Source organism: Prionailurus viverrinus, chromosome A2 (genome assembly GCF_022837055.1).
Source record: "Prionailurus viverrinus isolate Anna chromosome A2, UM_Priviv_1.0, whole genome shotgun sequence".
In the NCBI taxonomy this organism is placed as follows: domain Eukaryota; kingdom Metazoa; phylum Chordata; class Mammalia; order Carnivora; family Felidae; genus Prionailurus; species Prionailurus viverrinus.
In genome coordinates, this window is record NC_062562.1 from 86,701,476 (window position 1) to 86,728,201 (window position 26,726).

Genomic DNA, 26,726 nt, shown 5'->3' on the forward strand with positions numbered 1-26,726 from the left:
GCTACCTTCTCTTATGTCCTCACATGACCTTTTCCCTGTGTGTGGATGTAAGAACCTCTTCTTCTAAGGCTACCAATCGTCTAAGATTAGAGGCCCACCTTCTGGAAAAGGCTCATCTTACCTTCATTACATCCTACCAGCCCCTATCTGATATACAATCATGTTGGGGGTTAGGATATCAACGTATGAATTTTGGGGTAACACAATTTAGTCCATAGCAATTTAAAAAATCTGTAACTGTTATTACTAATTGTTTTGTTACTCCACAGTCTTAAATGAGTGACAGGATTAGTATTTGTACGATCAGAATACTATAGGCTTGGCCTTTGGGTTTACCTGTGATTTACATTTTGCCAACAGAAAACTGAATACTATATCACTATCTATGAAAGACATGTATTTCAGAAACGCCATGAGAAAAAGGCAATAGAGTACAAACTCTACCTGAAAGGAACTGAGTCTCCTTATGACATACTTATTAAATATGATCAAATTACCCTACCCTGAAATCTACATTTTGTACTTCAGGCATGTCCTCAAAAAGTATTTTTTTAGGAGTACTTAACGATTTCAAAGCTCTACTCCTAATGAGAACCAAGGCTAATTATCTAATCTTTTTTTTTTTCTTTTTTACAATGGATGTTTTCTTTGTTACAAAATGAAATATATTTTTTAGGGGTATCCTTATCAGATTTCTGATTCCATGACTGAGAAAGAACATTTTAGAAGAAGGAACAAAAGCTACTTATTAAGATTATGACCATAGTAACATTTTACTGACCGCTCTTTCAAAACATTTACTTTTGTAGTCTTTCAATACACAACTCTGGAGTATGGAATGATACAACCTCCAGAATTGCAGGAAAAAATACATTTTACATTAATATACACATTATTATATATATTTATGAATTAGCTAAAACAAAACATAAAATAAACCACATATTACTGCTAAAAACATTCTGTATTATTTTATCTTTACACAAATTTAAATTTGTGATAAATACCACCTCTGAAACAGTAACTCTGAAAAAAACCCCAACAGATTAGAAGTGATGGTAATTTCTCTACAGTCCTTAATCACCAGAGCACTAGGGTGCATTGAGAAATCTCATCTTGGTGGGGACAGTCAATATGGATGCTCTCAAGTCAGGTCATGGTAGACTAACCAGAAATTTTAACAAGAATGAGTTACCATCCTACAAAATTTAGACTAATTAATTGAAAGCTTGTTTTGATCTCTAATATGTGATTATTGATTCTAACAGTTAAAATATTAACTTAAAATTATTTTGAATCATAAAACCTTAAATCTGATATAGTTTAGAGTAATAACATATTTCAATAATTTGAATCCCTAAAAAAATGATACCTTTGTATTCAGCTTTGTATTACTTTGCTCTTTTGGGATATTACACATAGGAACATGGAAGCATTTCCTATTTGACAGACTCCTAACATTATTTACCACATATAATTCCCACGATAGCCAAGTGAAGTATATTATTTTGTTTTGAGATGAAGAATTTGAGTAAGTTATTCAATGGTAGGCATCCATCCACTTCGTTTAGTCTCTGTATTCTTGTCCATGAATCACAACTGAAGCTCAGTGAAATGAATGCTTACTTTACACTTACCCATGATTACACATAGTGTTTAGAATTCTTGTATTTGAAGGTTCAGACCATTTTTTAATGATTTTAATGTTTGTTTGTTTGTTTATTTATTTATTTATGTATTTATTTTGAGAAAGAGAGTGAGAACGAGCGTGCATAAATAGGTGAGGGGCAGACAGGAGACACAGAATCTGTAGCAGGCTCCAGGCTCTGAGCTGTCAGCACAGAGGCTGATTCAGGGGTCAAACTCATGAACCCTAAGATAATGACCTGAGCCAAAATCGGATGCTTAACTGAGCCACCCAGGCACCCCCAAACTATTTTTTCTACTAATATAAAATAATTAGATTAAATGAGAATAATCATCAAAATCACCAATCGTATAAAATCTGAGTCAATTACAATAATCACTAAAAAAATTATGAGCTTGGAAACAATAATGGGATGTTAATAGAAAGTACATTCTTTTTGGAAAGAATATGCTGAACAATATTCTCACGTTCATTGTCTAGATTTCGGATATAACCTAAAATTTTTCATGGTCTCATATGGAGTATGATAGAGTTCTCATAATATTTTCTTATTATTGCTAATACTCAAGAAATGACTTACTATTATCTATATTATAAATAGCCTTCTTACTAAAATAAGACTTCATTTCCTCAAAAGCTTTTAAGTTCCTTCCCTTAAAATTCTTACACAATTCTGACTGTATACTTCCAGTATTTATAGCTTATCTCCAATTGTTGTCTTATTGAGGTGAGTGCACTCTCCAATGTCATGTTGTATAGCAGCCAAGATGACAGGCATCCATCCCTACTTTATCCTAACTTAAAAGAGACTAATAATATACTGACGTCTGCTATGACCTTCTAGTTGATAGGTTTCGGAAAATTATAAAAGTAACTTCCATGCCTAGTATGCGGAGAATTTTTGGTGTTGGCAGTGGTATTTTGATTACATTTTAATAAAAATAGGCCTAAGGGGCACCTGGGTGGCTCAGGTGGTCGAGCATCCAACTTGGGCTCAGGTTGTGATCTCACCATTTGTGAGTGTGAGCCCCAAGTTGGGCTCACTGCTGTCAGCACAGCACTTCGGATCTTCTGTCCCCTCATTATCTCTCCCCCATTCGCACTCTTTCAAAATTGTAAATAAATAAATAGACAGATAGATAAACAAATAAAGGCCTAAGACTTTATGGAATGCTTAATATGCATCAATTGATATATAACACTATCAGACATCTAAGCCATGTATTTTGTCATCATGCATTATTCCTCATCACTACTTGGTAAATGTTTTCTTTTGAATGTAACATTATTCATGAGACTGTACTATTATTTTTTTTTACTTCTTTTTTGTGCAATTTTTATTTTGTATAAGCAGTCACATGGATTAATACTCTTTTCATATATTAATGTGTTCTAGTAACCTTTTTTAAACTTCCAAGCATTTATTCCTCAGTAGTTTTATAGAAATGATACAGCCTGAAGTATTATCTTTGGCCAGAAACTTGAATAGGTTTCCAATTTATTCTATAATTAGCCTACCACTGACTCCATGTGGATCACCACCAACCATTTTCTTACACTTTATAATACTTTGTTATAGGGGTGCCTGGATGGCTCATTCATTTAAGTGTCTGACTCAATTTTGGCTGAGGTCATGATCTTGCAGTTAGTGAGTTCAAGCCCCACATCAGGCTCTGCACTGATAGTGTGGAGCCTGCTTATAATTCTCTCTCTCTCCCCCCCTCTCTCTGTGTCCCTCCCCAGCTCACTCTCTCCCTCTCTTTCAAAACAAATAAGTAAACTTTATTATAAAGTAAAAAACTTGGATTGAGAGTAACTTGTTCTGTGAGTATCCTGCAAGATGAACAAACGTGTATAATAAATTTTATTATTTTGAAAGAGTGATGTCTTGCAATGTATCAATGCAACACGGCAATGTCTTGCCAAACGTCATATCATCACAACTGATTCTCTGTCTCTCTCTCTCTCTTTCTCTCTCTCTCGCTGCAGGATTGTGGGTGATCATCTCTCATGTTCAGGCTGTGGGGGTGTGGCAGAAATCAGTGATGTTTTACAACATTGCAAGGTGCCCACAACTGACCCTAATGTATTTTTTGTCACTTAAAAGCACCTATAGACAGCACTTGGCTTTTCCATACCAAAATAAGCTTATGGATGTTTCGCTTCATTCTAGGTCAGGCTGCCCACAGCTAAGAGACCTTTTCCTCTGCTGCCTTATTGCCAGTTACATTGAATACAGTATATGACAAGAGTTCATTAATACCCTACTGTAATCACCATCCATGTGAGCATATACAATGGCCTCCATGCAGAAAAAAAAATTCCATTGAGCCAAAACATAGCAGTGATTCCATTATAGTGTAAGTCATCCTACAACTTTCCAACAAGCCTCCTCTCTTTTGTTTCCCTCACACCAGCCACAAAGGTTTTCAAAGTAAGTGCAGGTTAATTTATTTTTCTTTTTGTCTTGTATTTTCTTTCTTATTTTATATTATATTACAGTATTATATTCATTGTTCTATGAATATTTTTGGGTTGTGGATGCATCATCTTTATAACCCTCAGAGCTGTAAAGTCAGACAGCCTTATTTATTCCAAAGATGCCAATCTATTAAAATACTAACTTTCTAAATCTATAAAAGAGTTTAAAACAATGTAAACTATTAATCAGCATTCTATAATTACATAATCTCCATATTTGGCAGAGATTAGTTGTCAAGATTTATAAGAGATTGTGAAAAGCTAGTTCTACAATTATCAGTAAAGGGAGGATACCTTTTTCCTCCAATGTTTATATTGGCATCATTTGAGATACTGCAACTATATTTTCAAAGATAAAAGAAATCAACATCAAGATAAATTGCAGGGGAACGTATGTCACTCAGTCAGTTAAGTGTCCAACTCTTGATTTCGGCACAGGTCATTATCTAACAGTTCATGAGTTCCAGCCCTGCATCCGGCTCTGCACCGATAGTGGGGAGCCTGCTTGAGATTCTCTCTCTCTCTGCCCTTCCCCAACACACACACACACACACACACACACTCACTCACTCACTCTCTCTCTGCCAATATTTAAAAAAAAGATACAGGGGCGCCTGGGTGGCGCAGTCGGTTAAGCGTCCGACTTCAGCCAGGTCACGATCTCGCGGTCCGTGAGTTCAAGCCCCGCGTCAGGCTCTGGGCTGATGGCTCAGAGCCTGGGGCCTGTTTCCGATTCTGTGTCTCCCTCTCTCTGCCCCTCCCCCGTTCATGCTCTGTCTCTCTCTGTCCCAAAAAAAAATAAATAAATGTTGAAAAAAAATTTAAAAAAAAAAAGATAAAAAAAGGATACATTATAATGCCAGTATTAGTCATTATAAGCAGTTCAATTTAAAGGAAGTATAATTAGTAAAGCATAGGAGACTTTAAAAGGCAACACAATTCCTTAAAATTGTGTCTTCTTTTATCAAAATGGATACTCCTTAGTGATAAAACTTTATTTTTCAATTCCTAAAATGGAAGTAATTTCTTTGCTTACATGACAACGTAAGAATAGGACAAAAGTATATATTGCCTGAAAATGTTATGCATCTTGGCGGTTACTATGTTGCCTGTTATTGGATAGTCTTTTAGAACCGTAATAATTTTATAAATAAATATGAATTTCTATTGATAAATGACTATCCAGCATCCTACGAAGACATTCCCTATACTTGCATCTAAAATGATTTTTAAAAAATTAATAAATTTTTGTGATTAAAACCACATTGTCTAAATAGCCAGTCCTTCTTTTCCTAGTTTCTATGTTTGTGTTTTTACCAGCCCAACAGATAAATTAGATCTGAAAATAAAGTATGGTTTCAATGCCCTCTAAAATCTAAGTACCAACCAGTGAAATTCTCAAAAGTGAACACTTTCAGATATGGTTCTAATTAAATGTACCACTCTAAAACTTTAAATATATCAATGAGCAAAGATAATCACATTTCAATTCCTGGGACTTTAAAAAGTAATTGCCTTTGAGAAATTAGAACAGAAGATTCCTTATGAGAATATAGTCACACAACTGTCTTAGTGAAAGAAGAGGCTGTTTCCTTCAGCTAAGCCTTCAATTAAAGTAAGCTTTCACATTTATTAAATTCAGAAACCTAGAACAATCCTGTGAATCTGATAGGTTCTGATGAGCTGCATGAAGAGTCCCAGTAATTATTAAATTTTCAAGATCTTGTTGACATTTCTGATTTTACTCCTGTGTCATTTACTCACACAGTTCATAACATGGGATATGAATTTTAAAAGACTACAGGCCAGGCAAGGTCAGCGTCTTCCTGATGAGATTTCAGCAAAGGAGGAGAAGCCAATATTAAGATAAATGAGACTAACCAAATAATGCAAGACAGAGCTTCTTTTTTTTTTTTTAATTATGACATATTCCAAAATAGGTCTTAGGATTTCTGAAAACACCTATTTAAATATTTTATCTTCTTTTCAAAATCAAAGTATGGTTTATTCCCTGAGACTAATTAAAATAATCTTCTACAGATGTGTACAAATAGTTCATTCTAAATGGGAAAGGAAAACATGAATAAAATTAAAACCTCTTTTGTAGAATACTAAAAACCAAACAAAAAAATGGTGTACCATGTCACGATATTCTTAAAAAAATTATGGTTAACCTTTGTGTCATTTTTCCTGTCTGTTCCATCATATAAGAGATGAAGACTTAAACTACTTGACTTCAACTAAAACAAAACAAAATTTCAAATAGAAGAGTAAGAAAATAAAGATTCTCATGCAAAGCGTATTATCTTAACTCCAATGGACAATTCTGTCTCCCAATTCTTACTCCCAAAGTAACAAAGTTAAAATTAACTCAAAAGTAAAATATCAGGAATTTCATTTATCATAGTAGTTAAAAATATAAAGATTGGAATTAGACTTTATTTGAAGTCTTATCCCATTCTTAATAATATGACCTTTCATTCAAGAGTGCTTCAGGGTCCCCTTCTTCAAAATTAACAAAGTTATAGTAAATAAATTAGAGAATACATTTTAAAAGGGAAGCATGGAGTCAACCAACTACTAAACTCAAAAAAACAAACAAACAAAAAATAGGTTGTTAGTATTTAACCAGGCCAACGCAACTGTGGAGTCCTTGGACCCCTGTTCACAAAATGCATGCATAAGGTAATTTACTAGACAGGTGAATTAGGTGCTAATTATCTATGGAAAAATGATAAAAATATTTTTCACGTATTTCTTAAAGATCACCTCATTGAAAAACTAAGCAAAGTCACTTTGTCTTTATTTTTCTGGGTAATCTCCTGAAGAGAAAGCTTTCTCTTATATTCAGCCTTCTAACAGTTGAACAAGAGTCTCTAAGTTGAAGAAAAAGCAAGTTGAAAAGGAATGTGGAAAATCTCATTTGGATGATTTGTTTCCTCATTTCAAGGTATTCAATAGGACCATGGCCCCAAACTGTTAATTATGATTGGCTACAAGAGTTGCGAGTGCTGGCGACTTCCATTTTGTATGTTAAATAAGTATGCTTTATTAAAATTTGCCACCATGGCATACGATCTTTAGAGGGGAAAAAAACTGTTTTAAAAATGTATAAAGTACCAATATCCTTGAGTATTCAATGAACAATTTGAGGATTTCTCGATAATCCCTATTAGACCATCTGAACTGCAAGGAAGTTTTCTCCAGAGTGGAAAAGAATGGACTGCTTCATAGGAATATAAGTGAGAGAAAGTATGAAGAGCCTCATTTTATATATATGAAGGGATGGCAAATGGGATGAGAAAGCCACTGAGTACTCAGTGGGGTACAGTGAGTCTATGCCATACTCGATCTGAAATGGTATCTCATGCGTCATCCAGAGCAGGAAGTAAGTTCCAGGCCATATAGAGTTATCTCCTGTGCCATGCACATCAGTAAGTATACTCAAGCCCTCCTCTTCCCAGGTTATACTAGCTCAGGGTGCCCATGTACTGCAAAGAGCTGTGCAACAGACCAGTGGCTCTGGCTACCATACCAAATGTGAGGGGAAGTGGATAGAATCAGCAGTGAGGCAAAGTTCCCCAAAACATGCATCCCACTTCCCCAAACTGCTAGATCCACATGAGATTAAAACCACAATGCTGTTAACCTTGTTATTTTTCTTTCCTTTGGGAATGGCAGCAATCTATGAACTTGCTCAGAGAATCCCTCTTGACTACTGAAACTGGACAAAAAGAAGACTTTCCCTTCAAGACCAAAAGGGATTAAGTAGGCAGGATTCTATTCATGTCATATTTGTTTCAGTCACAGTTTTTGCTTTAATTTCTTTCACATGCAAGTTTTTCATTTAATATATATTTTAAAGTGTTACAAAGATTATTAAAAACAAAATCACTGACTTTGAGTATCTTCTTGGTATGGATAATGATTTTCAGGAATAAGGAAGGCAATCCCCAAATAGGAGACAACAAAATAGAAACACAATCAGGAAAGCTTTCTACCAAACTGAAAACACTCAAGTTGGCCTCAAGTTTCTTCAACACAGTAATACAGGTCAAAAAAACCAGTGCCATGATATCCACAGACAACTGACAGAAAAATATTGTGACTCAAAAGTTCTATATCCAGCCAGTGTGTTCTTCTAATATGAATTCAATAGAAAGATATAATCTTAAAGTAAGATTATTTTGTTGGCATACCCAACAAATAGGTGATGAAAAATTTGAAATAAGGTAGATGAAGTAATTTTTTAAAAATGGGAAACACAATCATATAGCTAAGTACTGTCTAAATAGTTGTAATAGTTACAAAATACAGTCATGGGGCACCTGGGTGGCTCAGTCGGTTAAGTGTCCGACTTCGACTCGGGTCAAGATCTCAGGGTTTGTGAGTTCGAGCCCCACATCGGGCTCTGTGCTGACAGCTCAGAGCCTGGAGCCTGCCTTGCAGGCTCTCTCTGCTCCTCCCCACCTCTCAAAAATACAGTAAAACATAAAAAAAAAAAAAATAAAAAAAAAATACAGTTGCAAAGATCAAGATATTTCTTTTAAAAAGCACACAGTTAGAAAACTATTTTTACAAAGTGCATAATGGTTGAAGTTAAAAACAAATATGTGAACCTAAATCCCAGGTAATTCCTAAAAGGACTTGGAATTAATAGTAGTGCTGGATTGTAAGGGAGTCTATTATGTTTAATTCTCATGTAACCCCAGAAACTACCTCGACAAACAATTCTGTTTCTATGATCAATAGAGACAAGTCATACATTTAATATCTTCAAAGAACTGATAGGAACAATATGTACTTTAAAAATTAAAAACAAACAGAGTGAATAATCTGATCAAGTTGGAATTTATGTCACAAAAAGAACCTTACATGCACTTAAAATGCCCTTTTAAACAATAATCCCACAGGAAATCCAAAGTATAAATTATAACTTATTAATCCCTGTACTTAGTTCGCTCTGCTTAAATAAACTTGAACTGTAATAAACAGTAACAAGAAACATTTACATACCACTTACTATATTACTAGGTTGGCACTATTATGAAAACAAGTATATGAACTTACTTTATCCTCAAATCAGTTTAGTCATTTTACCCTATTTTACAGGTGAGAAAATGCCCTGAAATTTAAAGGATTCACAAAGGAAAAAAAAAAAAACTGCAAAAATTTAGCTTTGAACTAGGCCATCTGGCCAGAACCCAGAGAGTTCTGGATACCCAATTCAGTCTATAGCCTCTGTAATAAAGGGTAACAGAAGAAACATAGCTTTAAAAATCTCAAATGGTCCTTTCTTCTTACTACTTACTTATGTGGGAAGGCAGAATACAAACTGGTTAGAGAATGGTGAACATGGAGGAACAGAACTAGGAGTGAACAAAGGCCCCGCTTTCTGGGTCATGGGTGGTCCTCAGAGATACAGATTGTACTTGGCAGGATTTGTAGTCAGCATTCTCACTCAGGCTCTGCCCTTGTTAATACATGGTACAAGCATCCTACCCTGCGTTTTCCTAAGCAACTTACTGCCCTTCCTTTCTCTCAGGGAAGCCTTCTCAAGCAAGTCTTCCATTTCCCGGTTCTCTATTTCATTAGTCTTTCCCTAGCATTTCTTTTCATCTTGAGCCCACCATGTACTGAGAGGGAGATATTTTTTACCTATATCCTAGGGTAAGGGAGACACAGACACAGACACAGACACAGACACAGACACACACACACACAGACACACACACACACAGACACACACACACACAGACACACACACACACACACACACAGGATGTGATGAGAAGTGCCAGGTCTAAAATGTATCACTATCTCCCTTTACAGTTTGTCTAGGTATATTTGTATTTGTGCACACTTGTGCTATATAGTTTGTATTTTTAAGAAAATAGATTTATTAGTTTTCAGTTTTCATGGCCCCTGGGAAGGCACAATGACCTAGTCAACCAAAGCAGAAGGACACGCCCACTGGATGCATACTCTCCTACAAATATTCACATAGTGCAGCTCTCTGAACGTAAACTGCTAATGGACACCCCATTTCTTCTTTCACAGAGAGTTTACCACGGACTCTTCAAAGACATCTCAACAAAATTTGTTCCTTTTCTCCCCCAAACAGGAGATACAAAGGACAGACAAGAGTATGGTACTCCAAGAGTTGTTCAAGTTCTTTTACTTACAGCCCTCATAGATGTCAGTGGGGATATGGACCGCTGCATGTTGATAGGATATCTGTCGTCCAAAATTAGCATCGTCAATAAAAACAGGTTTTATCCTTTGGCTGCCTGGCTCACTCTCATTTTTTTCAGGCTATACCAGAAAAGATAGACAATAAAAAGAATATTAAACTTAAGATAACAAATACTCTCACATTCAGGTCTTCATTTGCCAAAAGTATCATCTTCCAAAAAAAGACATCTACAGGAATATTTCAAAATAGAGTATCATGATGACATCTAACTCACAGACTTAATGTTGTACTCATTTTGCAATACATACAAATACAAATAATTGTGTTGTACACCTGAAACTGATATGTTATATGTCAAATACATCACAATAAAAAGAATCCAGCTGGAAAAAAAAGTTGCAAAAGTAAGTAAAACATAGTACCATGCTGACATGAGACACACAAATTATATTCAGGTATTAACATTAGCATTATCTTTATATTATTCACATTAAAATATAACTTCTCTCACTTCCTCAATGTTGGAGTCACTCAGGATCATCCTGAGGGGACGAGGGCCTTTTCACACGCAGTACGTATTAAAATGTGCATTTACAGAACAGGATAAATTCCTTTAAATATAACTGAATTAAAATTACCCATTGATATATAGTTCACAGTCTATGCTACTAAATTTATATCATGCAGTTGAGGATAATTCTTGGTTTGACAACTTATGGTAAACACCTGCAAAAAAGGTAGCAATGAAGGATCCTTTTATATCACGTTCCCTTTATTTTTGCAGGTTTTCCAGTTCAATCAATTTTTGTTTTAAAAATAAAGTATACTAGAAAAGATCTGTTATAACTAAGCACAATTAAATCCTAACTACAACCATTCTGTCTCCTGAGGTAGGAGGTAAAGTCCAATCGATAATGATGCAAGAAAAACCCACAGAAATTTAAGTTTGAAGATTAATTTTCTCTCTACTCAAACTAGGCTTTTGATACTGAATTACCTTATTGCCCTCCCCTGGCAGGAAACTGAGAATTTCACTCATTTACCCAAAATGTATCTCTCTAACATTTTTTGTTGCTGTTTTTGTTAATTGCGTTAGATTTTTTTCCCCAGGTCAAATATAGTTGTTTTAGACTCTTCCCCGTTTTTAAATTAAGTTCGGACTTCTATTTTCAACTCAGTAGTAGAGTCTGTATTCCATATTGCAAAGGTAATCTCCTCAAAATGAAAACAAATCACATTTGATTCTTTTTGGCCGCATACTGCAGTGATGCAAAGAATCAACAAAAGACTTAATTGGATGACCAGAAAATTCCCTAAGAAGCCTGGGAGAAAGTACCAACAACATCAAATCAGCAGGTTTAGAAAGAACTAACTGTATCAAACTTTCCATCCAGGTCTGAACATGTACATGACCAAATAACACATTAGTATGAGATACTTTAACAAACACACTGTAATTTTTTTTCTAAACACTGGAAATATTTACATACCTATGAACAATACAGTCTTTAAAAAAATTGGGGCCCAAAGCTCCCAGTCCAATCTATCATTAGGTAATGAAATCAATTTCACAAGTACTATAAACCAAAATATTTTTTAAATGAACGTTCAAGTTGGTTAGGACCAACTTTACAACAAACCATTTTTTTAAGGGAAGCGTTTAAAATATATATACAAGTACACTCTATATATTACGATGAAGAACTATGTTGTGAAACTTGTGTTTTAGTTATGACTATGTATGTACGTGTAAGTGCACATGTGAATACTGTGCATACACATGTGAATACACTTACAGTATTCTGATGGATTTTACAGAAATCTGTCATTGACAAAAATATTTGAGAACTCATCACTGTTTTTTATTTACGCAAAAGCCATGATTAATAACTACCCCATAAGCAAATGGAATATAAAAAATAAGAGAAGTGCTTCAAGTCTAAAAATTGGCAAAATACTTTCATACAGGAATCACTAACATACCCTTTTCTACAAGAAGGATAGGTATGTGTAGAATGACGAAAGGAGAGAGAAGAAACATAAGGAAAATAGAAACCATAGAGCAAAGCGAATTCTGAACCTAACATACCAGCCTTCATTGCAATGGTTATAAAGAATGAAAAGGATAAATGGGATTTGGCCTTGGATTCAACCATGGATTTTAACACATTTGAAAATTCACACTCCACTGTCGGCTCCTGAGAGCTACTGACTTGTGAAAGGGGGCCCATTGAAACAAATGATTTTCAGTAAGAAGATGAAGGTAAAGAGGACACCAGCGAACAAATGACATGGCGATTTTTTTCTCCCCTGAAAATATTCTGAGAAATCTCAACATTTATTTTAAAGCAATGGTTTCTCAGAGTATGGTCCTTGGAGAAGTAGCGGCAATAGCCGCTGAAATTTTTCAAAATGTGTGCTCTCGGGCCCCACCCCAGACGTAATGAGCTGGGAAGGGGCTGAGCAATCTTCAGGGTAACAAACCCTCCAGGTGATTCTGTTACTTGCTAAAATCGGGGCTCCACTGCTTAAAATATCAAAAGTTGCAATTAGACATTTTTATTTGGAACCTACTCATGAAAAACTTAGGGTTGATTAGTAACAAGCATATTAACAAACACCTATTTTTTTACCCTCCATGTAGAACACAGTTTCATGAGAGGAATGGAAATGGTAGTATGGGGAGTAATACTTGTCAGAAGACATTTCGAAAGACACCAATCCCTCAAGATACTCTAGGGGTCAGTGCCATGAGAACTTAAGTTAGGGAAATGTTGTTCCATTAAGAGAGTACTAACCTCACTGGCACATCATCAAAGACTCTTGAGAGAGGCCTCACTCCAGAGCTTAACCCAGCGTTCCCAAATGTATGCAACCCTGAGATTTTTTTCCATATAATACCACTTGCAAAGAACATACTTACAAAATGTCATCGAAAAGCCTATTGGGAACCATGGTGGCCTAGAGATTCGGTTCTATTCCGCTTGCATTAATAACCTCTCGGACTTGAGCCACTCACCATCCCTTGGCCTTCAGTTTTCTGACTTCTAAATAAGTGATGTTGGGGTACAGGTGTTGTGCTAATTTCATTGGGCACATCAGAATCACCTTGGGGAAACTCAGGCCCCACCAATAAAGATGTAGATTACATTGAGGAGGATGTCCGTTGAAAGAATCTCTCAGCTGATTCTAATATTCTCTATCTTAAATTCAGATCCCTCAAGCTAAAGAAACTACAGTTATTTTCAGACCTGAAAAAATTATAGTCCCATTTCTATAGTTTTTGAAAATAACACATGATTTTTCATAAGCCTATCTTTCCCAGAAATTTCATTTACATCTATTTCTAGCGAGTTTTACTAGAAATATATGAAGAGTAGAAGGACCAGATGATAGATAATAGACAGATGGATACTGAACTACCTGTGTGAATTAGGGCTGGGAATATATGTGTGCAAATATTTCATTCAGTCATTTGAGACATATCTGTTGGCAGACTGGAGGAGAGGATTTATTGATATTAATGTTCATAGAAATGTCATTTAGTATCTAAAGTACAAATAAGTTCAATGATCAACAATAGCAAAATGTCATAATAACTGTCACAGATACAATTTTATATTGTTAAGTAATATAAGAGAGTAATTACATTTGGAATACACATATAAAGTGTTCGTTTAAAGATGATTTTACGCTTAAAAAGTAAATGTTAAGAAAAAAGAAGAGAGAAAAGGTCTATTATTTTGAGAGAAAGAGAGGTAGAGGGAGAAATGAATGGATGAGTACATAGTAAATGTTAAAAGCACTTCAGTGGTTTTGTAGTTATGCAATATGACTATATCCATGTTTCTGTTCTCTTGTTTTCTAATAATACAATGAACATGCACTGCATTTGTAATAAAACAGAACATTAATTTTTGTTTTAAGTCCTTTGTAGAGTGCTACTAAGCATTATATGATTATCTTACTGAAGTAAAAGTTGCTTATATTTCTTCTGAATCCTCTCACACTTAAAAATAATAAATTTTAAATATACTTTATGGAGATCCTCGCATGTTAAAGTCACCATACACAGAGCTTTTCGGGATAATTTTAAAACAATATGTAGTTCTCAAAAAAAAAAATCATGCACTTTTCAACTTGTATAATCATGCACCTGGACGAGTTTTAATGCACAGTTGCTAAGTACATCAAGAAAAAAATAATATGGCTGCTCTCCGTGGTTCTCCCCTTTATGGTTTCCATAAACTCAAATAATTTCATAAGAATATTAATTTCTAAACGCAACTCATTTATTTCCCTAAAGTTATGATATTACTGTAACTTATGATGATCCCATCATAAGCTATGTCTTTGCCTATCTTGATATATAATGGCATTATATGGTATAATGGAAAATACAACAAATTTTAGACACAAAAAAAGTGAGGAAAGCAATCTGGAGAAAAGCTACTTAACATGTATTGTTTAATGTGTTAATGAAAAATTTCAAACAAATTCCCCCCCCCCCCGCCACCCCGGAATTAAGTTTTCCTTGTTTACCAGAACACACAAGAGAAAAAAATAAGCATTTCTCTTTCCAGTATTTCTCCAGACCACCCCATATAAATGTGTACAAGAAACTAACCAGGTCTATTCTAAAGGAATTCGAATGCATTTATTAGAACACATAAGTGAAACATGAGAAGTATGTCATACTAGTCATCTCAATACAATTTCAGTTACTGAATAATAGATTAGATCACTCAGAGACCAAAGTACAGGCAAATGTTGGACGGGTAGGCCATTCAATTTTACAAGCAGTACATATCAACAAAGTTAATTTGGAAAGTCAAAATGGTAAGTCTAGGAGGCTCTTGAATATTTAACATATCTCAAATGTACTCATATACTAAAATATCGTTTTTTAATGTTTTGTTAGTAACTGAAAACTTTAAAAATTCTACTGATAGCAAAATGCTCAGAAGTTAAAAGAGTATACAGTTTACCTAAACTGCAGTAGAAACTACATGAATCACTTTGTCACAATTCAACTGAACATTATCAACTAGAAACTTCGTTCACAGTCATAGTGTGGCCAGGTTTAATTCCCCCTGCTCTCAGTTATGTTTTGTGTTCAACAACACTGTGACAAAGTTAGTTGATAGTAAGAATGGCTTGCTGAGACTCTCTATAGAGACTTTCTACAGAAGTGCCCCCATTGGTATTTCTATCTCACTAATGAAAAGAAACAGTTAAATGAATGGTGTTTGGTGTAATGATACAAATTGTTTTTTAATTTTTTTTAACGTTTATTTATTTTTGACACAGAGAGAGACTGAGCATGAATGGGGGAGGGGCAGAGAGAGAGGGAGACACAGAATCGGAAACAGGCTCCAGGCTCTGATCGGTCAGCACAGAGCCCGACGCGGGGCTCGAACTCATGGACCGCGAGATCATGACCTGAGCCGAAGTCGGACGCTTAACCGACTGAGCCACCCAGGCGCCCCAACAAATTTTTAATAACTAGAGACTATAGCCCGGTGTATAGTTCTCCAGTATGTATTTTAAAATTTCTGCCTCTAAACACATCCTCTTCTTTTTCACAACTATTTCATAGATATTATTTACACCAGGGATCTGCAACTTTGACAATGTAGCCGTTACGGATTTCACATTTTTTTTTTTTAAGTTTCACTGGTAATCCCACTCTCTGATAAAATCTTGGATAATCGCCTTTAGGCATGGCATCATCATTCAACATAAATAATGACCATGCATATATTATATTTAAAATAGACTCGCTTGGTCACTACATCTGAAAAGTCTATGTGACCACTAGCTCACCCCTGGAATCTAAGCCTTCTGGGGTGCTGCATTAGTTAAGGCTGGTTACCTGTTCTGACCCTTCAGAGGAAAGCCTCCTTTTTAGTCAATCATTTGCAGCAATTAGAACTGGAGATTCGGCAGAGCAGCTGCCAGCTGAGCATGCCCAATTAATGAATAATGAATAGAGAGAAAAGGTGCCGAGCCTCATCCAGACTTAATTGCTGTGGTCAGGTTGTAAGGTCAGGCTGAATATTAAATAATGAATCCAGTTACAGTGGCTGTAAGAACACTGTTGTGTCTCCTAAGTTAATTGGTTTACATTGCTATTTTTTCCTTGAAGATGATATGATTCAGGGAAGTACTGAGGGGATGCCTAGTATTAGAAAGGAAGTGGGAGTTGGAGGACAGACGCTGAATTACACAGTAGAGACTTCAATTTAATACTGTAACTTTGTTTTACTGAATCCTAACAATAAAAAGAATAAAAAATTTAAATTATGAATTGAATAAATGGCCATATTGTCCTTGCAGAAACATATGACTTTAGCTTTTCATACTATGTTTGATGAAGAAATAAGAGATTTTTTTAAAGGAATTCAAAAGATTTCTCCAGGTAGTTAAAAAGTCACAATTCCTTCGCTCTACCGTGCAGAAAGACGATAGCATTAATTCTTCAGGGGTAATTTATTCAATACATTAATAAAGAATGTTATGAAGTTAAAATCAAAAGCAAATTGGTAACATTAGTTGTCAAGAGAACACTAAAGAAACAATTCTAGTTCTTTCTTTTTTTTTAAGTTTATTTATTTTGCGACAAAGAGAAAACACAAGTCGGGGAGGGACAGAGAGAGGAAGACGGAGAGAATCCTAAGCTGACTTCACACCATCAGTGCAGAGCCCAGTGTGGGACTATCTATGTATATACATTTTGTAACTAGGACAGCGAGTCAAAAGCAAGTATGAATGAGAAATGAAACACATAAAACTGAACTGAATTAACTCAAAAAGGGTTATCGATCACTGCAATAACTTGCTTATTACATGACATTTTAGAAGTTTATTTATTTGAGGGGGCGGGTGGAGAGAGAACGCTCCAGTGTGCTGGCAGCATGGAGCCAGATGCAGGGCCGGAACTCATGAACCATGAAATGATCTGAGCCAAAGTCTGATGCTTAATTTACTAAGCCACACAGGTGCCCTCAAATTACACTTTAAACACATTTTTTAAAGTTTTTATTTATTTCGAGAGAGACAGAGAGAGAGACAGAGAGAGAGAGAGAGAGAGAGAGAGAGAGAGAGAGAGAGAAGGAAGGGCAAAGAGGGAGAGAGAGAGAATCCCAAGCGGGCTCTGCACCACCAGCACAGAGCCCGATGCGGGGCTCAAACTCACAAACTGTGACATCATGACTCGAGTGGAAACTAGGAGTAGGATACTCGCCAGACTGATCCACCCAGGTGCCCCTCCCCCGCAATTACATTTTAAATGCAAAACTAGACATTCCTTGAATAAAATGCATTGAGGTTGCTTGCTGATGAAAATTACGGTAACATTCAAAAAAATTTCAAATATAAATCTGAAAACATCCTCAAAACAAGACTGATGCATTTTTAGTTTGCATGAAGGATGAATGCATGTAAACCACCTGTCCCAGGACCTGGCACAAGGAAGAATGAGAGCCATTAGAATCCCAATACAGGTAAGTGTGATCACAAGAAGTGTTGGGGCTGCTTTAAATGCCATGTGTAATATGAAATTTTCAAATCACCAGAATTAGAAAGGCATGTAATAAATACTACTGTATATGTATGTATGTATATATTTATATAAAGCATTTTATTTTAAATATATATATAATATATATTTATATATATAATATATATATTATTATATATTAATATATATATATTATAATATATATATAACAAATTGGGGAAAAGGCTGATAGAGTATTCTTCTAAGAGATTATGAAATGGTATCTTACATATGAAGATCACTATGTTTTATGCTGGGTAACTATAAAACGCCCACATCATGCCAGTGAATTTTCCAAACTCAATGAATATCATTGAGTTCTAAACAAATGCACTATGCAATGCTTCTGAAAAGAAAGGACTGGATATGGAATCTGAAAGAGTTATACATGCCACTGCTCCATGAAAACTGAGAAGCGATGTTTAAACCATCCTTGCAAAAGGAGCATATGCCCACCAGCACAAAGCATTAGAAAACTGTCAAAAGAGATGCAAAAAAAAATTTTGAAAGCTTCAAAAACCAAAAGGCAGAATCCTTACAAGAAATGGAACCTAATCTAATCTACGTTTTTACCAGGTTCACGGTTTTTTCCCCAATGAATCTTAATGTGGCTATATTTCACTCAGTGGTGCATGCATACTTTTAAGGTATCCGAGATAAATATCACTGGGGATCATGGATCAGATCAGTAAAGATTTAGGATGCGAAGTCTACCTATCTTTTCAATCTATAGAGGCTTTATTTTACCTACTGCAAATCACCAGAGTTTAACAATTGTCAATGATGAAGCTGGTTGGATAAAACATAAGCTGAATAATTAAATATAGACAAAATAATGAATAGCCACAATAAATTAAAAATTTAAATCAAAACTCTCAAAAAATTTTAGCCTTAAGTCTTGACTTTTAACAGCTGCATCACAGGATTTCTATCCCTTCCAGGTGCCCAGGGTACAGGCAGGATGACACAGCACAGTGACTCACGGGTCTTGCTATGGATCATACCAACAGCGTGACTTTCAATTCTGCACACGATCAGATACCATGTGTTTGACACAGGGCAAGGGTCTAAAGCTCATTAAACTGTATTTGTCTTAACTGAAAATCATTACAATAATAGTATGTGCCACCATGGACTAATGTGAACTTTAAATGATACATTGTATATAAAGCATTTAGTGCCTAGTATAGAATAAGCGTATAGAATAAGCCACTGGGTGGCTCAGAGGGTTGAGCGCCAACTTGGGCTCAGGTCATGATCTCATGGTTCATGAGTTCAAGCCCCGTATCAGGCTCTGTGCTGAGAGCTCAGAGCCTGTGCTGCGTTTGGATCCTGTGTCTCCCCCTCTCTCTGCCCCTCCCCTGCTCATGCTCTGTCGCTCTCTCTCAAAAATAAAATAAACATTAAAAAGTTAAAAAAAAAAGAATATGTATATATATTTGAGTATTTTTATAATCCAACATATAGCATCCAAAAATTTAAACCATTTATTTTAGATTCACACACAAAAATGGCAATTCTGATCAAACCAGTAACTATACAGAGGCAATTAATATGCTATTTCTATGCCATCACCTATTTGAGGATTCGATGTCATTCATTAACAGAGCCCCATATAAAGGCTGCATATTACAAGATAGTGTAAAAAAAGTTAGAAAAGAAACCTAGACTTTGATACTTTCTTTAATAATCAGAATAGATTTCCTTGCTGTTAAAAATGCATACCTCTACTAGCTCATTCTAGAATCACATTTATCTGTCTACAATAAAATAAAACCATGCAAGACTGGACTTTTAAAATGACATTTAGATAGGACATTCTGTTGGAATTAATTTTAATGTAGACAAGATTCTAAGAAAATAAATAGCAACATAAATATGCAAGGGAACTCAGGAGACTAGACAAATGTCGCAGACAGGTCAGATTTTTAACATGATCAATACAATGAAATGTAGCAAATAAATCAACTCAATTTGTCGACCTGGGAATTTTGGGTTGAACTTACTTCATTTGGATTTTAGTCAGAAACATAGATCTTGGAATTAGGTTAATAAGGGTTTGTAATGATCTGCCTTCTTTTTACTTGCTCTAGGAATTAAGAAAATTGCAGCTTGCTGGTACAACTCAAGCCTTCCGGAGAATCTGCTGCACTAACCTTCAGGGAATTTAAGAATTTGTTGGGACAGATGTCTCTAAAACCTAAACTAAGAACCTCAATAAATTTCAAATGTAAGGAGAACATGAATGTGAAATTTCCTAAAAAATTGTTGCATGTGTAGCCTTGTAAAAAATATTTTTGACATTTAATTTTCCTTTCAAATCTGGTTGTAACAAACCTACAATGAGATGAAGACAAATTTCTGCACTGTGTTCACATTTTTTAAAGATTTTTTGAGGGGCACCTGGGTGACCCAGTCAGTTAAGCTTCTGACTCTTGACTTCAGCTCAGGTCATGATGTCAGCGTTGTGAGATCAAACCCCGCACAGGGCTCTCTGGTGAGCATGGAGTGTGCATAAGATTCTTTCCTCCTTCTCCCTCTGCCCCTCCCCTACTTGCATGCAAAAGCATGCTCTCTCTCTCTCTCGCTCTCTCTCTCTCTCCAAAAAAATAAAATAAATAAATAAATAAATGTTTTTTTTAAGATTCTATTCTGAATTTTATTTTCTTGTGCACTGTCTTACATATTTTACACAAATACTAGTGAACAAATACATACAGACAAACAGGCTCCACTTAGAGCTACAATCATTTCAAATAAACCTTGACTTTATTACAATCATATTAATAATTATTAGTTTTTAAAAATCCTACTCATTAGCATTCCTGGATTGCCTACTCTAAGACGGGAAAATTCTACATGCTTTGTATGTGTTAACTAACTTTCACAGTAACTGGGTGAAGTAGATATTCTATTCCCTTTATTTTACAGGCCAAGAGAGTGAAACACAGAGAGATGATATGACCGCCAATACCACCCAGGTAGAAACTGGCAGCGCTGGGATTCAAATCCAAGAAGTGGCACTCCAGGATCCAACCTCTTACCTACCACACTCTACTATCTCCTCTGTGCATCAGTGTGCACAGTGATTCTACATGTGTCCTTTGTCATCATGAAAAGGGGAGAAAGCAGTTGCAAACGAAGTATCTTGGAGTGAAATGTCGTATCTCTAATTTACCATAAAATAGTTAAGCAAATAATAGATGATAATGATTATGGAGGTATTATACTATTCTGTCTTCTATGTATTTATTTTTTTTTTGTTCCTGGTAAAAAGTTGAAAAACAATCCTACATTGAAAAAATACCCACTTTAATGCTATCACCTCTTTGGAAATGAAATTCAAAAACTATTATTTCTCCTAATTATATGCAGAATCAGACAGAACTTTAGTCTGAGAGAGTAAATACAGTAAGCCTGATTTCACGTTTCAAGGAGATTCACAGTCACTTAGCATATCAGATCTGCCCAGACGTGGAACCAAAAATCATGATTCTTATGGCACTTGTAGTAACTGCAAACAAATACTCTAACTCCGCTATTTATTCCCATCATGGGGGAAACTACATTGTGCTGACATTACTCTTAGTCCTCGTGACTGTTTCAGGGACCAAGAGAGGAAGGGGTGGATGAGAGAGGATGAGAAAACAACGTCCACAGTCAAGGCCAGCCTTGCCATTCCCCTCTTAACTTGTTTCCACCAACCTTGACACAAAACAAACATTTTCACTTCTGCCATGCTTGCGGGAGATTTCTTAACTACTATGCAAATAGAGCACCACTTTAAAAAGTAAACATGTCCTTACAAATGCTATGCAAGTAGTGGGAGTATCGAAACACATAAACACCTACCCAAACATGCATTATCTCAACAATTACTCCAAATTATTACTATTACTAGAGAGAAACTGAATAAGATCCTTACCTCAAGTTACTAAAAGTTTAATTAGAAAATACTGTCCCTGTATACAAATGCTATAGGGTAAGGTATAAAACCAGATTATGAGTAACAACTTGTTTAGAACATACACAGGAAGGAAATACCATTTGCTTCCTAGAAAAAGCAAGGAAGTCTTCAAGAGAAAGTAGTACTTGAGTTGGCTTTTAAAGAATACTAAGTATCTGATTAGAAAAATTGTAGGATATCGTCATCAGGTCGTTAGAGGAGAGGATATGTTAACATTAAGTAGCACACTGGATACAGGAATGACTGTCTTAAATTTCAAGAAAGGCTATGTGCCTTACATTCTTCCATGGAACTGTGGTTTACCAAATAATTTAGCCCAGTTACACCAGCAATTTTAAGTTTCAATCGGAAAATTTGTTTAAACAACTATAGTCATAATTTTTTATCATACTACACAATCTGAAGGGACATTAATTTTCCCCTTTACTTCAGCTATTGCTTTAGCTAAATCTGGCTGACACTAAGTATTTATTTTTAAGCCCACCAATGAATATAAATACCACTGATCAAAGTAAAGGAGTATAGAAATTATAAAATGCCTCTGAGGAATTGTTTCATATCACAGTACTTGAAAAGCTTGGGGCGCCTGAGTGGCTCATTTGGTTAAGTGTCCGACTTCAGCTCAGGTCATGATCTCACATTTCGTGAGTTCGAGCCCCGCATCGGGCTCTGTGCTGACAGCTCAGAGCCTGGAGCCTGCTTCAGATTCTGTGTCTCCCTCTCTCTCTCATCCTCCCCTGCTCACACTCTGTCTCTCTCTCTCAAAATTAAATAAACATTAAAAAAAAAAGAAAAGAAAAGCTTATAACACAATAGCTCCCCACAAACTGACCAATTCAGATGTAGCCACTTGAAAGGTTGTATTCCAAAGGAATACTTGATCACCTTTGAAAGCTTATTTTCCCTTTAACTGAGGCCATGTATCATCATTAAAATAAACAAAATCAATAGACTACACTTGAATATAATATTCTATATATTCAAATCCTAAGTGGTGATAGACCAGAATAATAAACATGGAAGAATAACAGGAAACAGGAGATTCCCAATTTAATCTTGAATCCCACATATACTCAATTGATGGCCTTCTTTGTATGTTTTATGTATCTTTTGAAAGCTACTCCTTCATTTCCAGCTACTCATATTCTATACTCTCAAACGTTGCGTGCACCTTCCCTTATATGTTGGTACGCTAAGGATTCTACCCTGTACATTTTTATTTATTTTTTATGTTGCGTACATAGGTAAAGCAGGCTGGAGTTAAACAACAGGGGGAAGTGGGACTGTGGCAAACTGGAGAACGTATCACACCCCAAAATATTCAGACTCTCTTTGATTTTAACATTGTGCCAGCATACCGAAACACACCTGTAGGTGAATCTGGCTTTGTGACACCTGTAGCTTCACACTTGGCTGGGGAAATTTTGGACACTTGTTTTCAAAGTCTACTCATAAGCTAAGCATAAAAGTATTCCAGGCCAACTAAATACTTCGATGCCTACTAGAAATCTTCTCTTGAATATCCCTGTGCCAGTTTTCGGTATAAAAGTTCTTGACTTCTGAAAATCTTGCCTAAATCCTTTAAAAATCTTTGCTAAAAAATATTCCTGGGTCCAGTGTCCTAGCTAATGTTAATATATTCTCTCCTCTAATGAAAGAAACACCGTAGCCTTTCAAGTCTACAATTACATACAGATCTCTTTGCATACCTGAATACTTACTTCCATTAAACCTTTTTTTATTGTCTCTAATGCATATGCTTTGACTTGATCTATTGGAACACATGACTTAGGATTTACAACTCTGCATACTGTCTTCCATGTGTTATTTTTCCTTCCATAATTTTCTAACCTTTTTGACATTCTGGGAGTGTTGCCTGCTTCCTCTGTGAATCATTGTTGGATAACTTGCATTGTCAAATCTGTTCTTTCTTCCAATGGAATTTTTATTTTAGCAGTTTTGATTCTGATAATTTTATGTCAGTCTATTGGTCACAGTTCACTGGTTCTTTCTTTGGAGACATTAAGCATACATTTAATGTTTTTCTCCTGTGAAGTATCCGAAATATCTCAGAGGAAAAATGTCCTCTGGATATTTAACCCTACAGTATTTCTACTGTACTGTTCTTGATCTTTTCCTATTATTCCTCCACTGCCTGGTTTCTATTTTAAATGAAGAAAGACCTTTCTCGTCTCAGGATTAGGAAACAGTAAAATGGTACAGATTTCTTTCCAAGCATTTGCTCTGGCTTCTGTCACAGTTGTAACTTAAAAACAAATAATGACATAGAACGTATGCTATGGTTTCTGGTCAACAGTATGCATTTGTGAAGGCCAAGTGTTTTCTTCAGAGACTTTCAATTCCAGTCCTTCGCATCACAGAGACTCACACAGGTCTTGGCTGAAACCTGGGGTGGTGGTGAAAGGGCATCCTTAAAAATGACATGAAGTATGGAGCACAGAAATAGGAGATGCAGTAAAACCTTTGACTGCAAGTGACTTGTTGTGTGAGTGATCTGCAAGGCGATCAAACATTTCTAGTAAATTTTAACTTGAGATACTAGTGATGTCTTGCCATACGAGTACTATGTGACGCAGAACATTACATGATTATAACTGAGCCAATGGTTCTTGAAATCCGCTTTGATATACAAGTGCTTTGGGTTACAGGTATGTTTCCAGAACGAATTATGCTCACAAGCCAAGGTTTTACTGTATATAATTATGATTCTGGTATTCTTCATCCAGTTCGTATTTGTGTCAAGTGAAGATTCTGTTAGAACTTTGATTCACCGACTTGTTCAGAAAAATCCCTCACTGAGTGATTACTATGTGCTGGTTACTGTAAGAGCTCTGTCACCTGCTGTGAGTACAAGAGCTGCCCTCCAGGAAGTTACACTTTATGGAGAGACACCAAGGGAATAATTTATAAAGACTAGTTGTGCCTCCAAGAGGAAAGTGCCCACAATTCTTCACAAAATTCATAACGACTTAGGAAAGAACTAGTAAAGCTTCATCTGTGTTGGGGTGCCTGGGTGGCTTGGTTGGTTAAGTGCCAGACTCTTAATGTTAGCTCAGATCATAATCTCATGGTTTGTGGGACTGAGCCCTGCTTTGGGTTCAGGGCTGACAATGCAGAGTCTGCTAAGGATTCTCTCTCCTTTTTTCTGGCCTCTCCCCCACACATGCTCTCTCTCAAAATAAATAAACATTAAAAACAAAGTTTCATGAGTGTCTTAAATACCAAACAAAGGCAATAATAACTAATGTGATTATCTCGACAATGAGCAGAGAATTAGGGATACAATATTTTAGAAATATTTATATATTAATAATGTATAATATTATCAAAGGGATATGGATAATTTAGAAGCATAATATAAAATGTAAAACCATTTTAATAGCTCTTAAATGTTTGAGAAAAATGTCTAAAATCATATCATCGTCATGGGCATGGAAACGAAATGATGGATGTGAGCGAAATGATGGTATAAAATGGAGAAAATGACCACCATCCCACTAGGCACGGTGACAGAAAAATAAATCCTCTCCCACTAACGCAGAACCGGAGGAAAAGTTAAAAATAATAACCACAGGCTCAGAATTTAGAATCCTTTGGTCTCCTTCAGGAGGCAGAACATTTAAAAGAGAAACTCTATTTAGCTTTCAAACATTTGTGTTACCACTCAAATAAATGAGGACAAATTTATTTAATGGATAACGTCTCAATATTTACTATTCTAATTAGTTCCTTTGTTCATTAGATATTAGCTGCTGATGTGTGTGATGATAAAACTCACATTCTACAATTTCCAATCACCAGATTTTAATAATGAATGTGGCTTTCTGAGTTTGAGCAATAAAAATACTACACACAATTAAATCAGTACATAAAAAAATCAGGACAAAGAACAGGGATGGTGAGCCAATTCGAACCAAAACAATGAGATGGCATTATGATTTGTGAACATTTGACATATAAAATATCAAGCACTGTTTGTATAAAGGTGTGAGTATCAGAGTCAATTAAATCCACCTGCATTGCAAAACTTTTGGTAAGGTTTGTAAATTACACCATCCAATTTCCACAGATCAGCAAAAATCTTCAAAAAAAATGTGTAACTACTAAAAAGCATAAGTGGAATATCAAAGTGCAACATTTGCTTACATTTCTTAACTTCTTTCACTGTAAGATAATAAGTATTTCCCTTACAGAAAACAATTTGATTGTGGTGATCAAAACGCATGCATGCAGGAGGACTAAAAAATAGTCAGTACAGCATATAACTTTATATTCATTTTAACTGTAAAAACAATTTTCTCCTCAGTTCCAAGTTGGAGACTTTGACTATCTTTAAGTGATAGAAGTCACTCAGATAAGTGAGTGGAATTTTGGAATTAACTTCAATTCGTCAAGATGAGCAAACTGAAGGTATGTTCATAAGCTGCTAATTATTTCCCAATTTGTGTTCTCTCTATTCTCTCTTTAGTAATAGAACCCTATATTTTGTTTGGGTGCGTGCCTATGTTGGGGGAGGATTCTATTCTACATCCTGATTCAACTCAGCCAGGCTAGTCCCTAAGCTGTGGACAACAGATACAAATAAAAGCGATGTGTACAATTTCCAACATACCCTTAAAGGCAAAGGGCATGTCCTCTATTGACACTTGCCTCCATTCTGTTATCTAGAAGGCAAAAATCACTGTACATATATTGAAGCAGCAGCCTTTGATCACAACATGGAAAAGCTACACTGAACTGAAGAGGGAAGAAAACTTGAGAAAAGGACCTGGGGGCCTGGAAGACTGAGACCTGACACATTAGGCCTTACCTCCAGATGTTCACATGAGAGAAGAATGAACTTTTGTCTTCC

General features: G+C 35.7%; 1 protein-coding gene across 5 annotated transcripts in view; it reads right to left on the reverse strand.

The window, feature by feature from the left end:
- CACNA2D1 (calcium voltage-gated channel auxiliary subunit alpha2delta 1) overlaps positions 1–26,726 on the reverse strand; it is a 709,277-nt gene that overhangs the window by 161,503 nt on the left and 521,048 nt on the right. For all 5 annotated transcript variants that reach the window (XR_007150230.1, XM_047849277.1, XM_047849276.1 and 2 more), the window contains one exon: positions 10,315–10,444. Coding sequence is in view for 4 of the 5 variants with exons in the window: in XM_047849277.1 (XP_047705233.1) it covers positions 10,315–10,444 (130 nt within the window). In the remaining variant the exon portion in view is untranslated. The remainder of the gene's footprint in view (positions 1–10,314; positions 10,445–26,726) is intronic.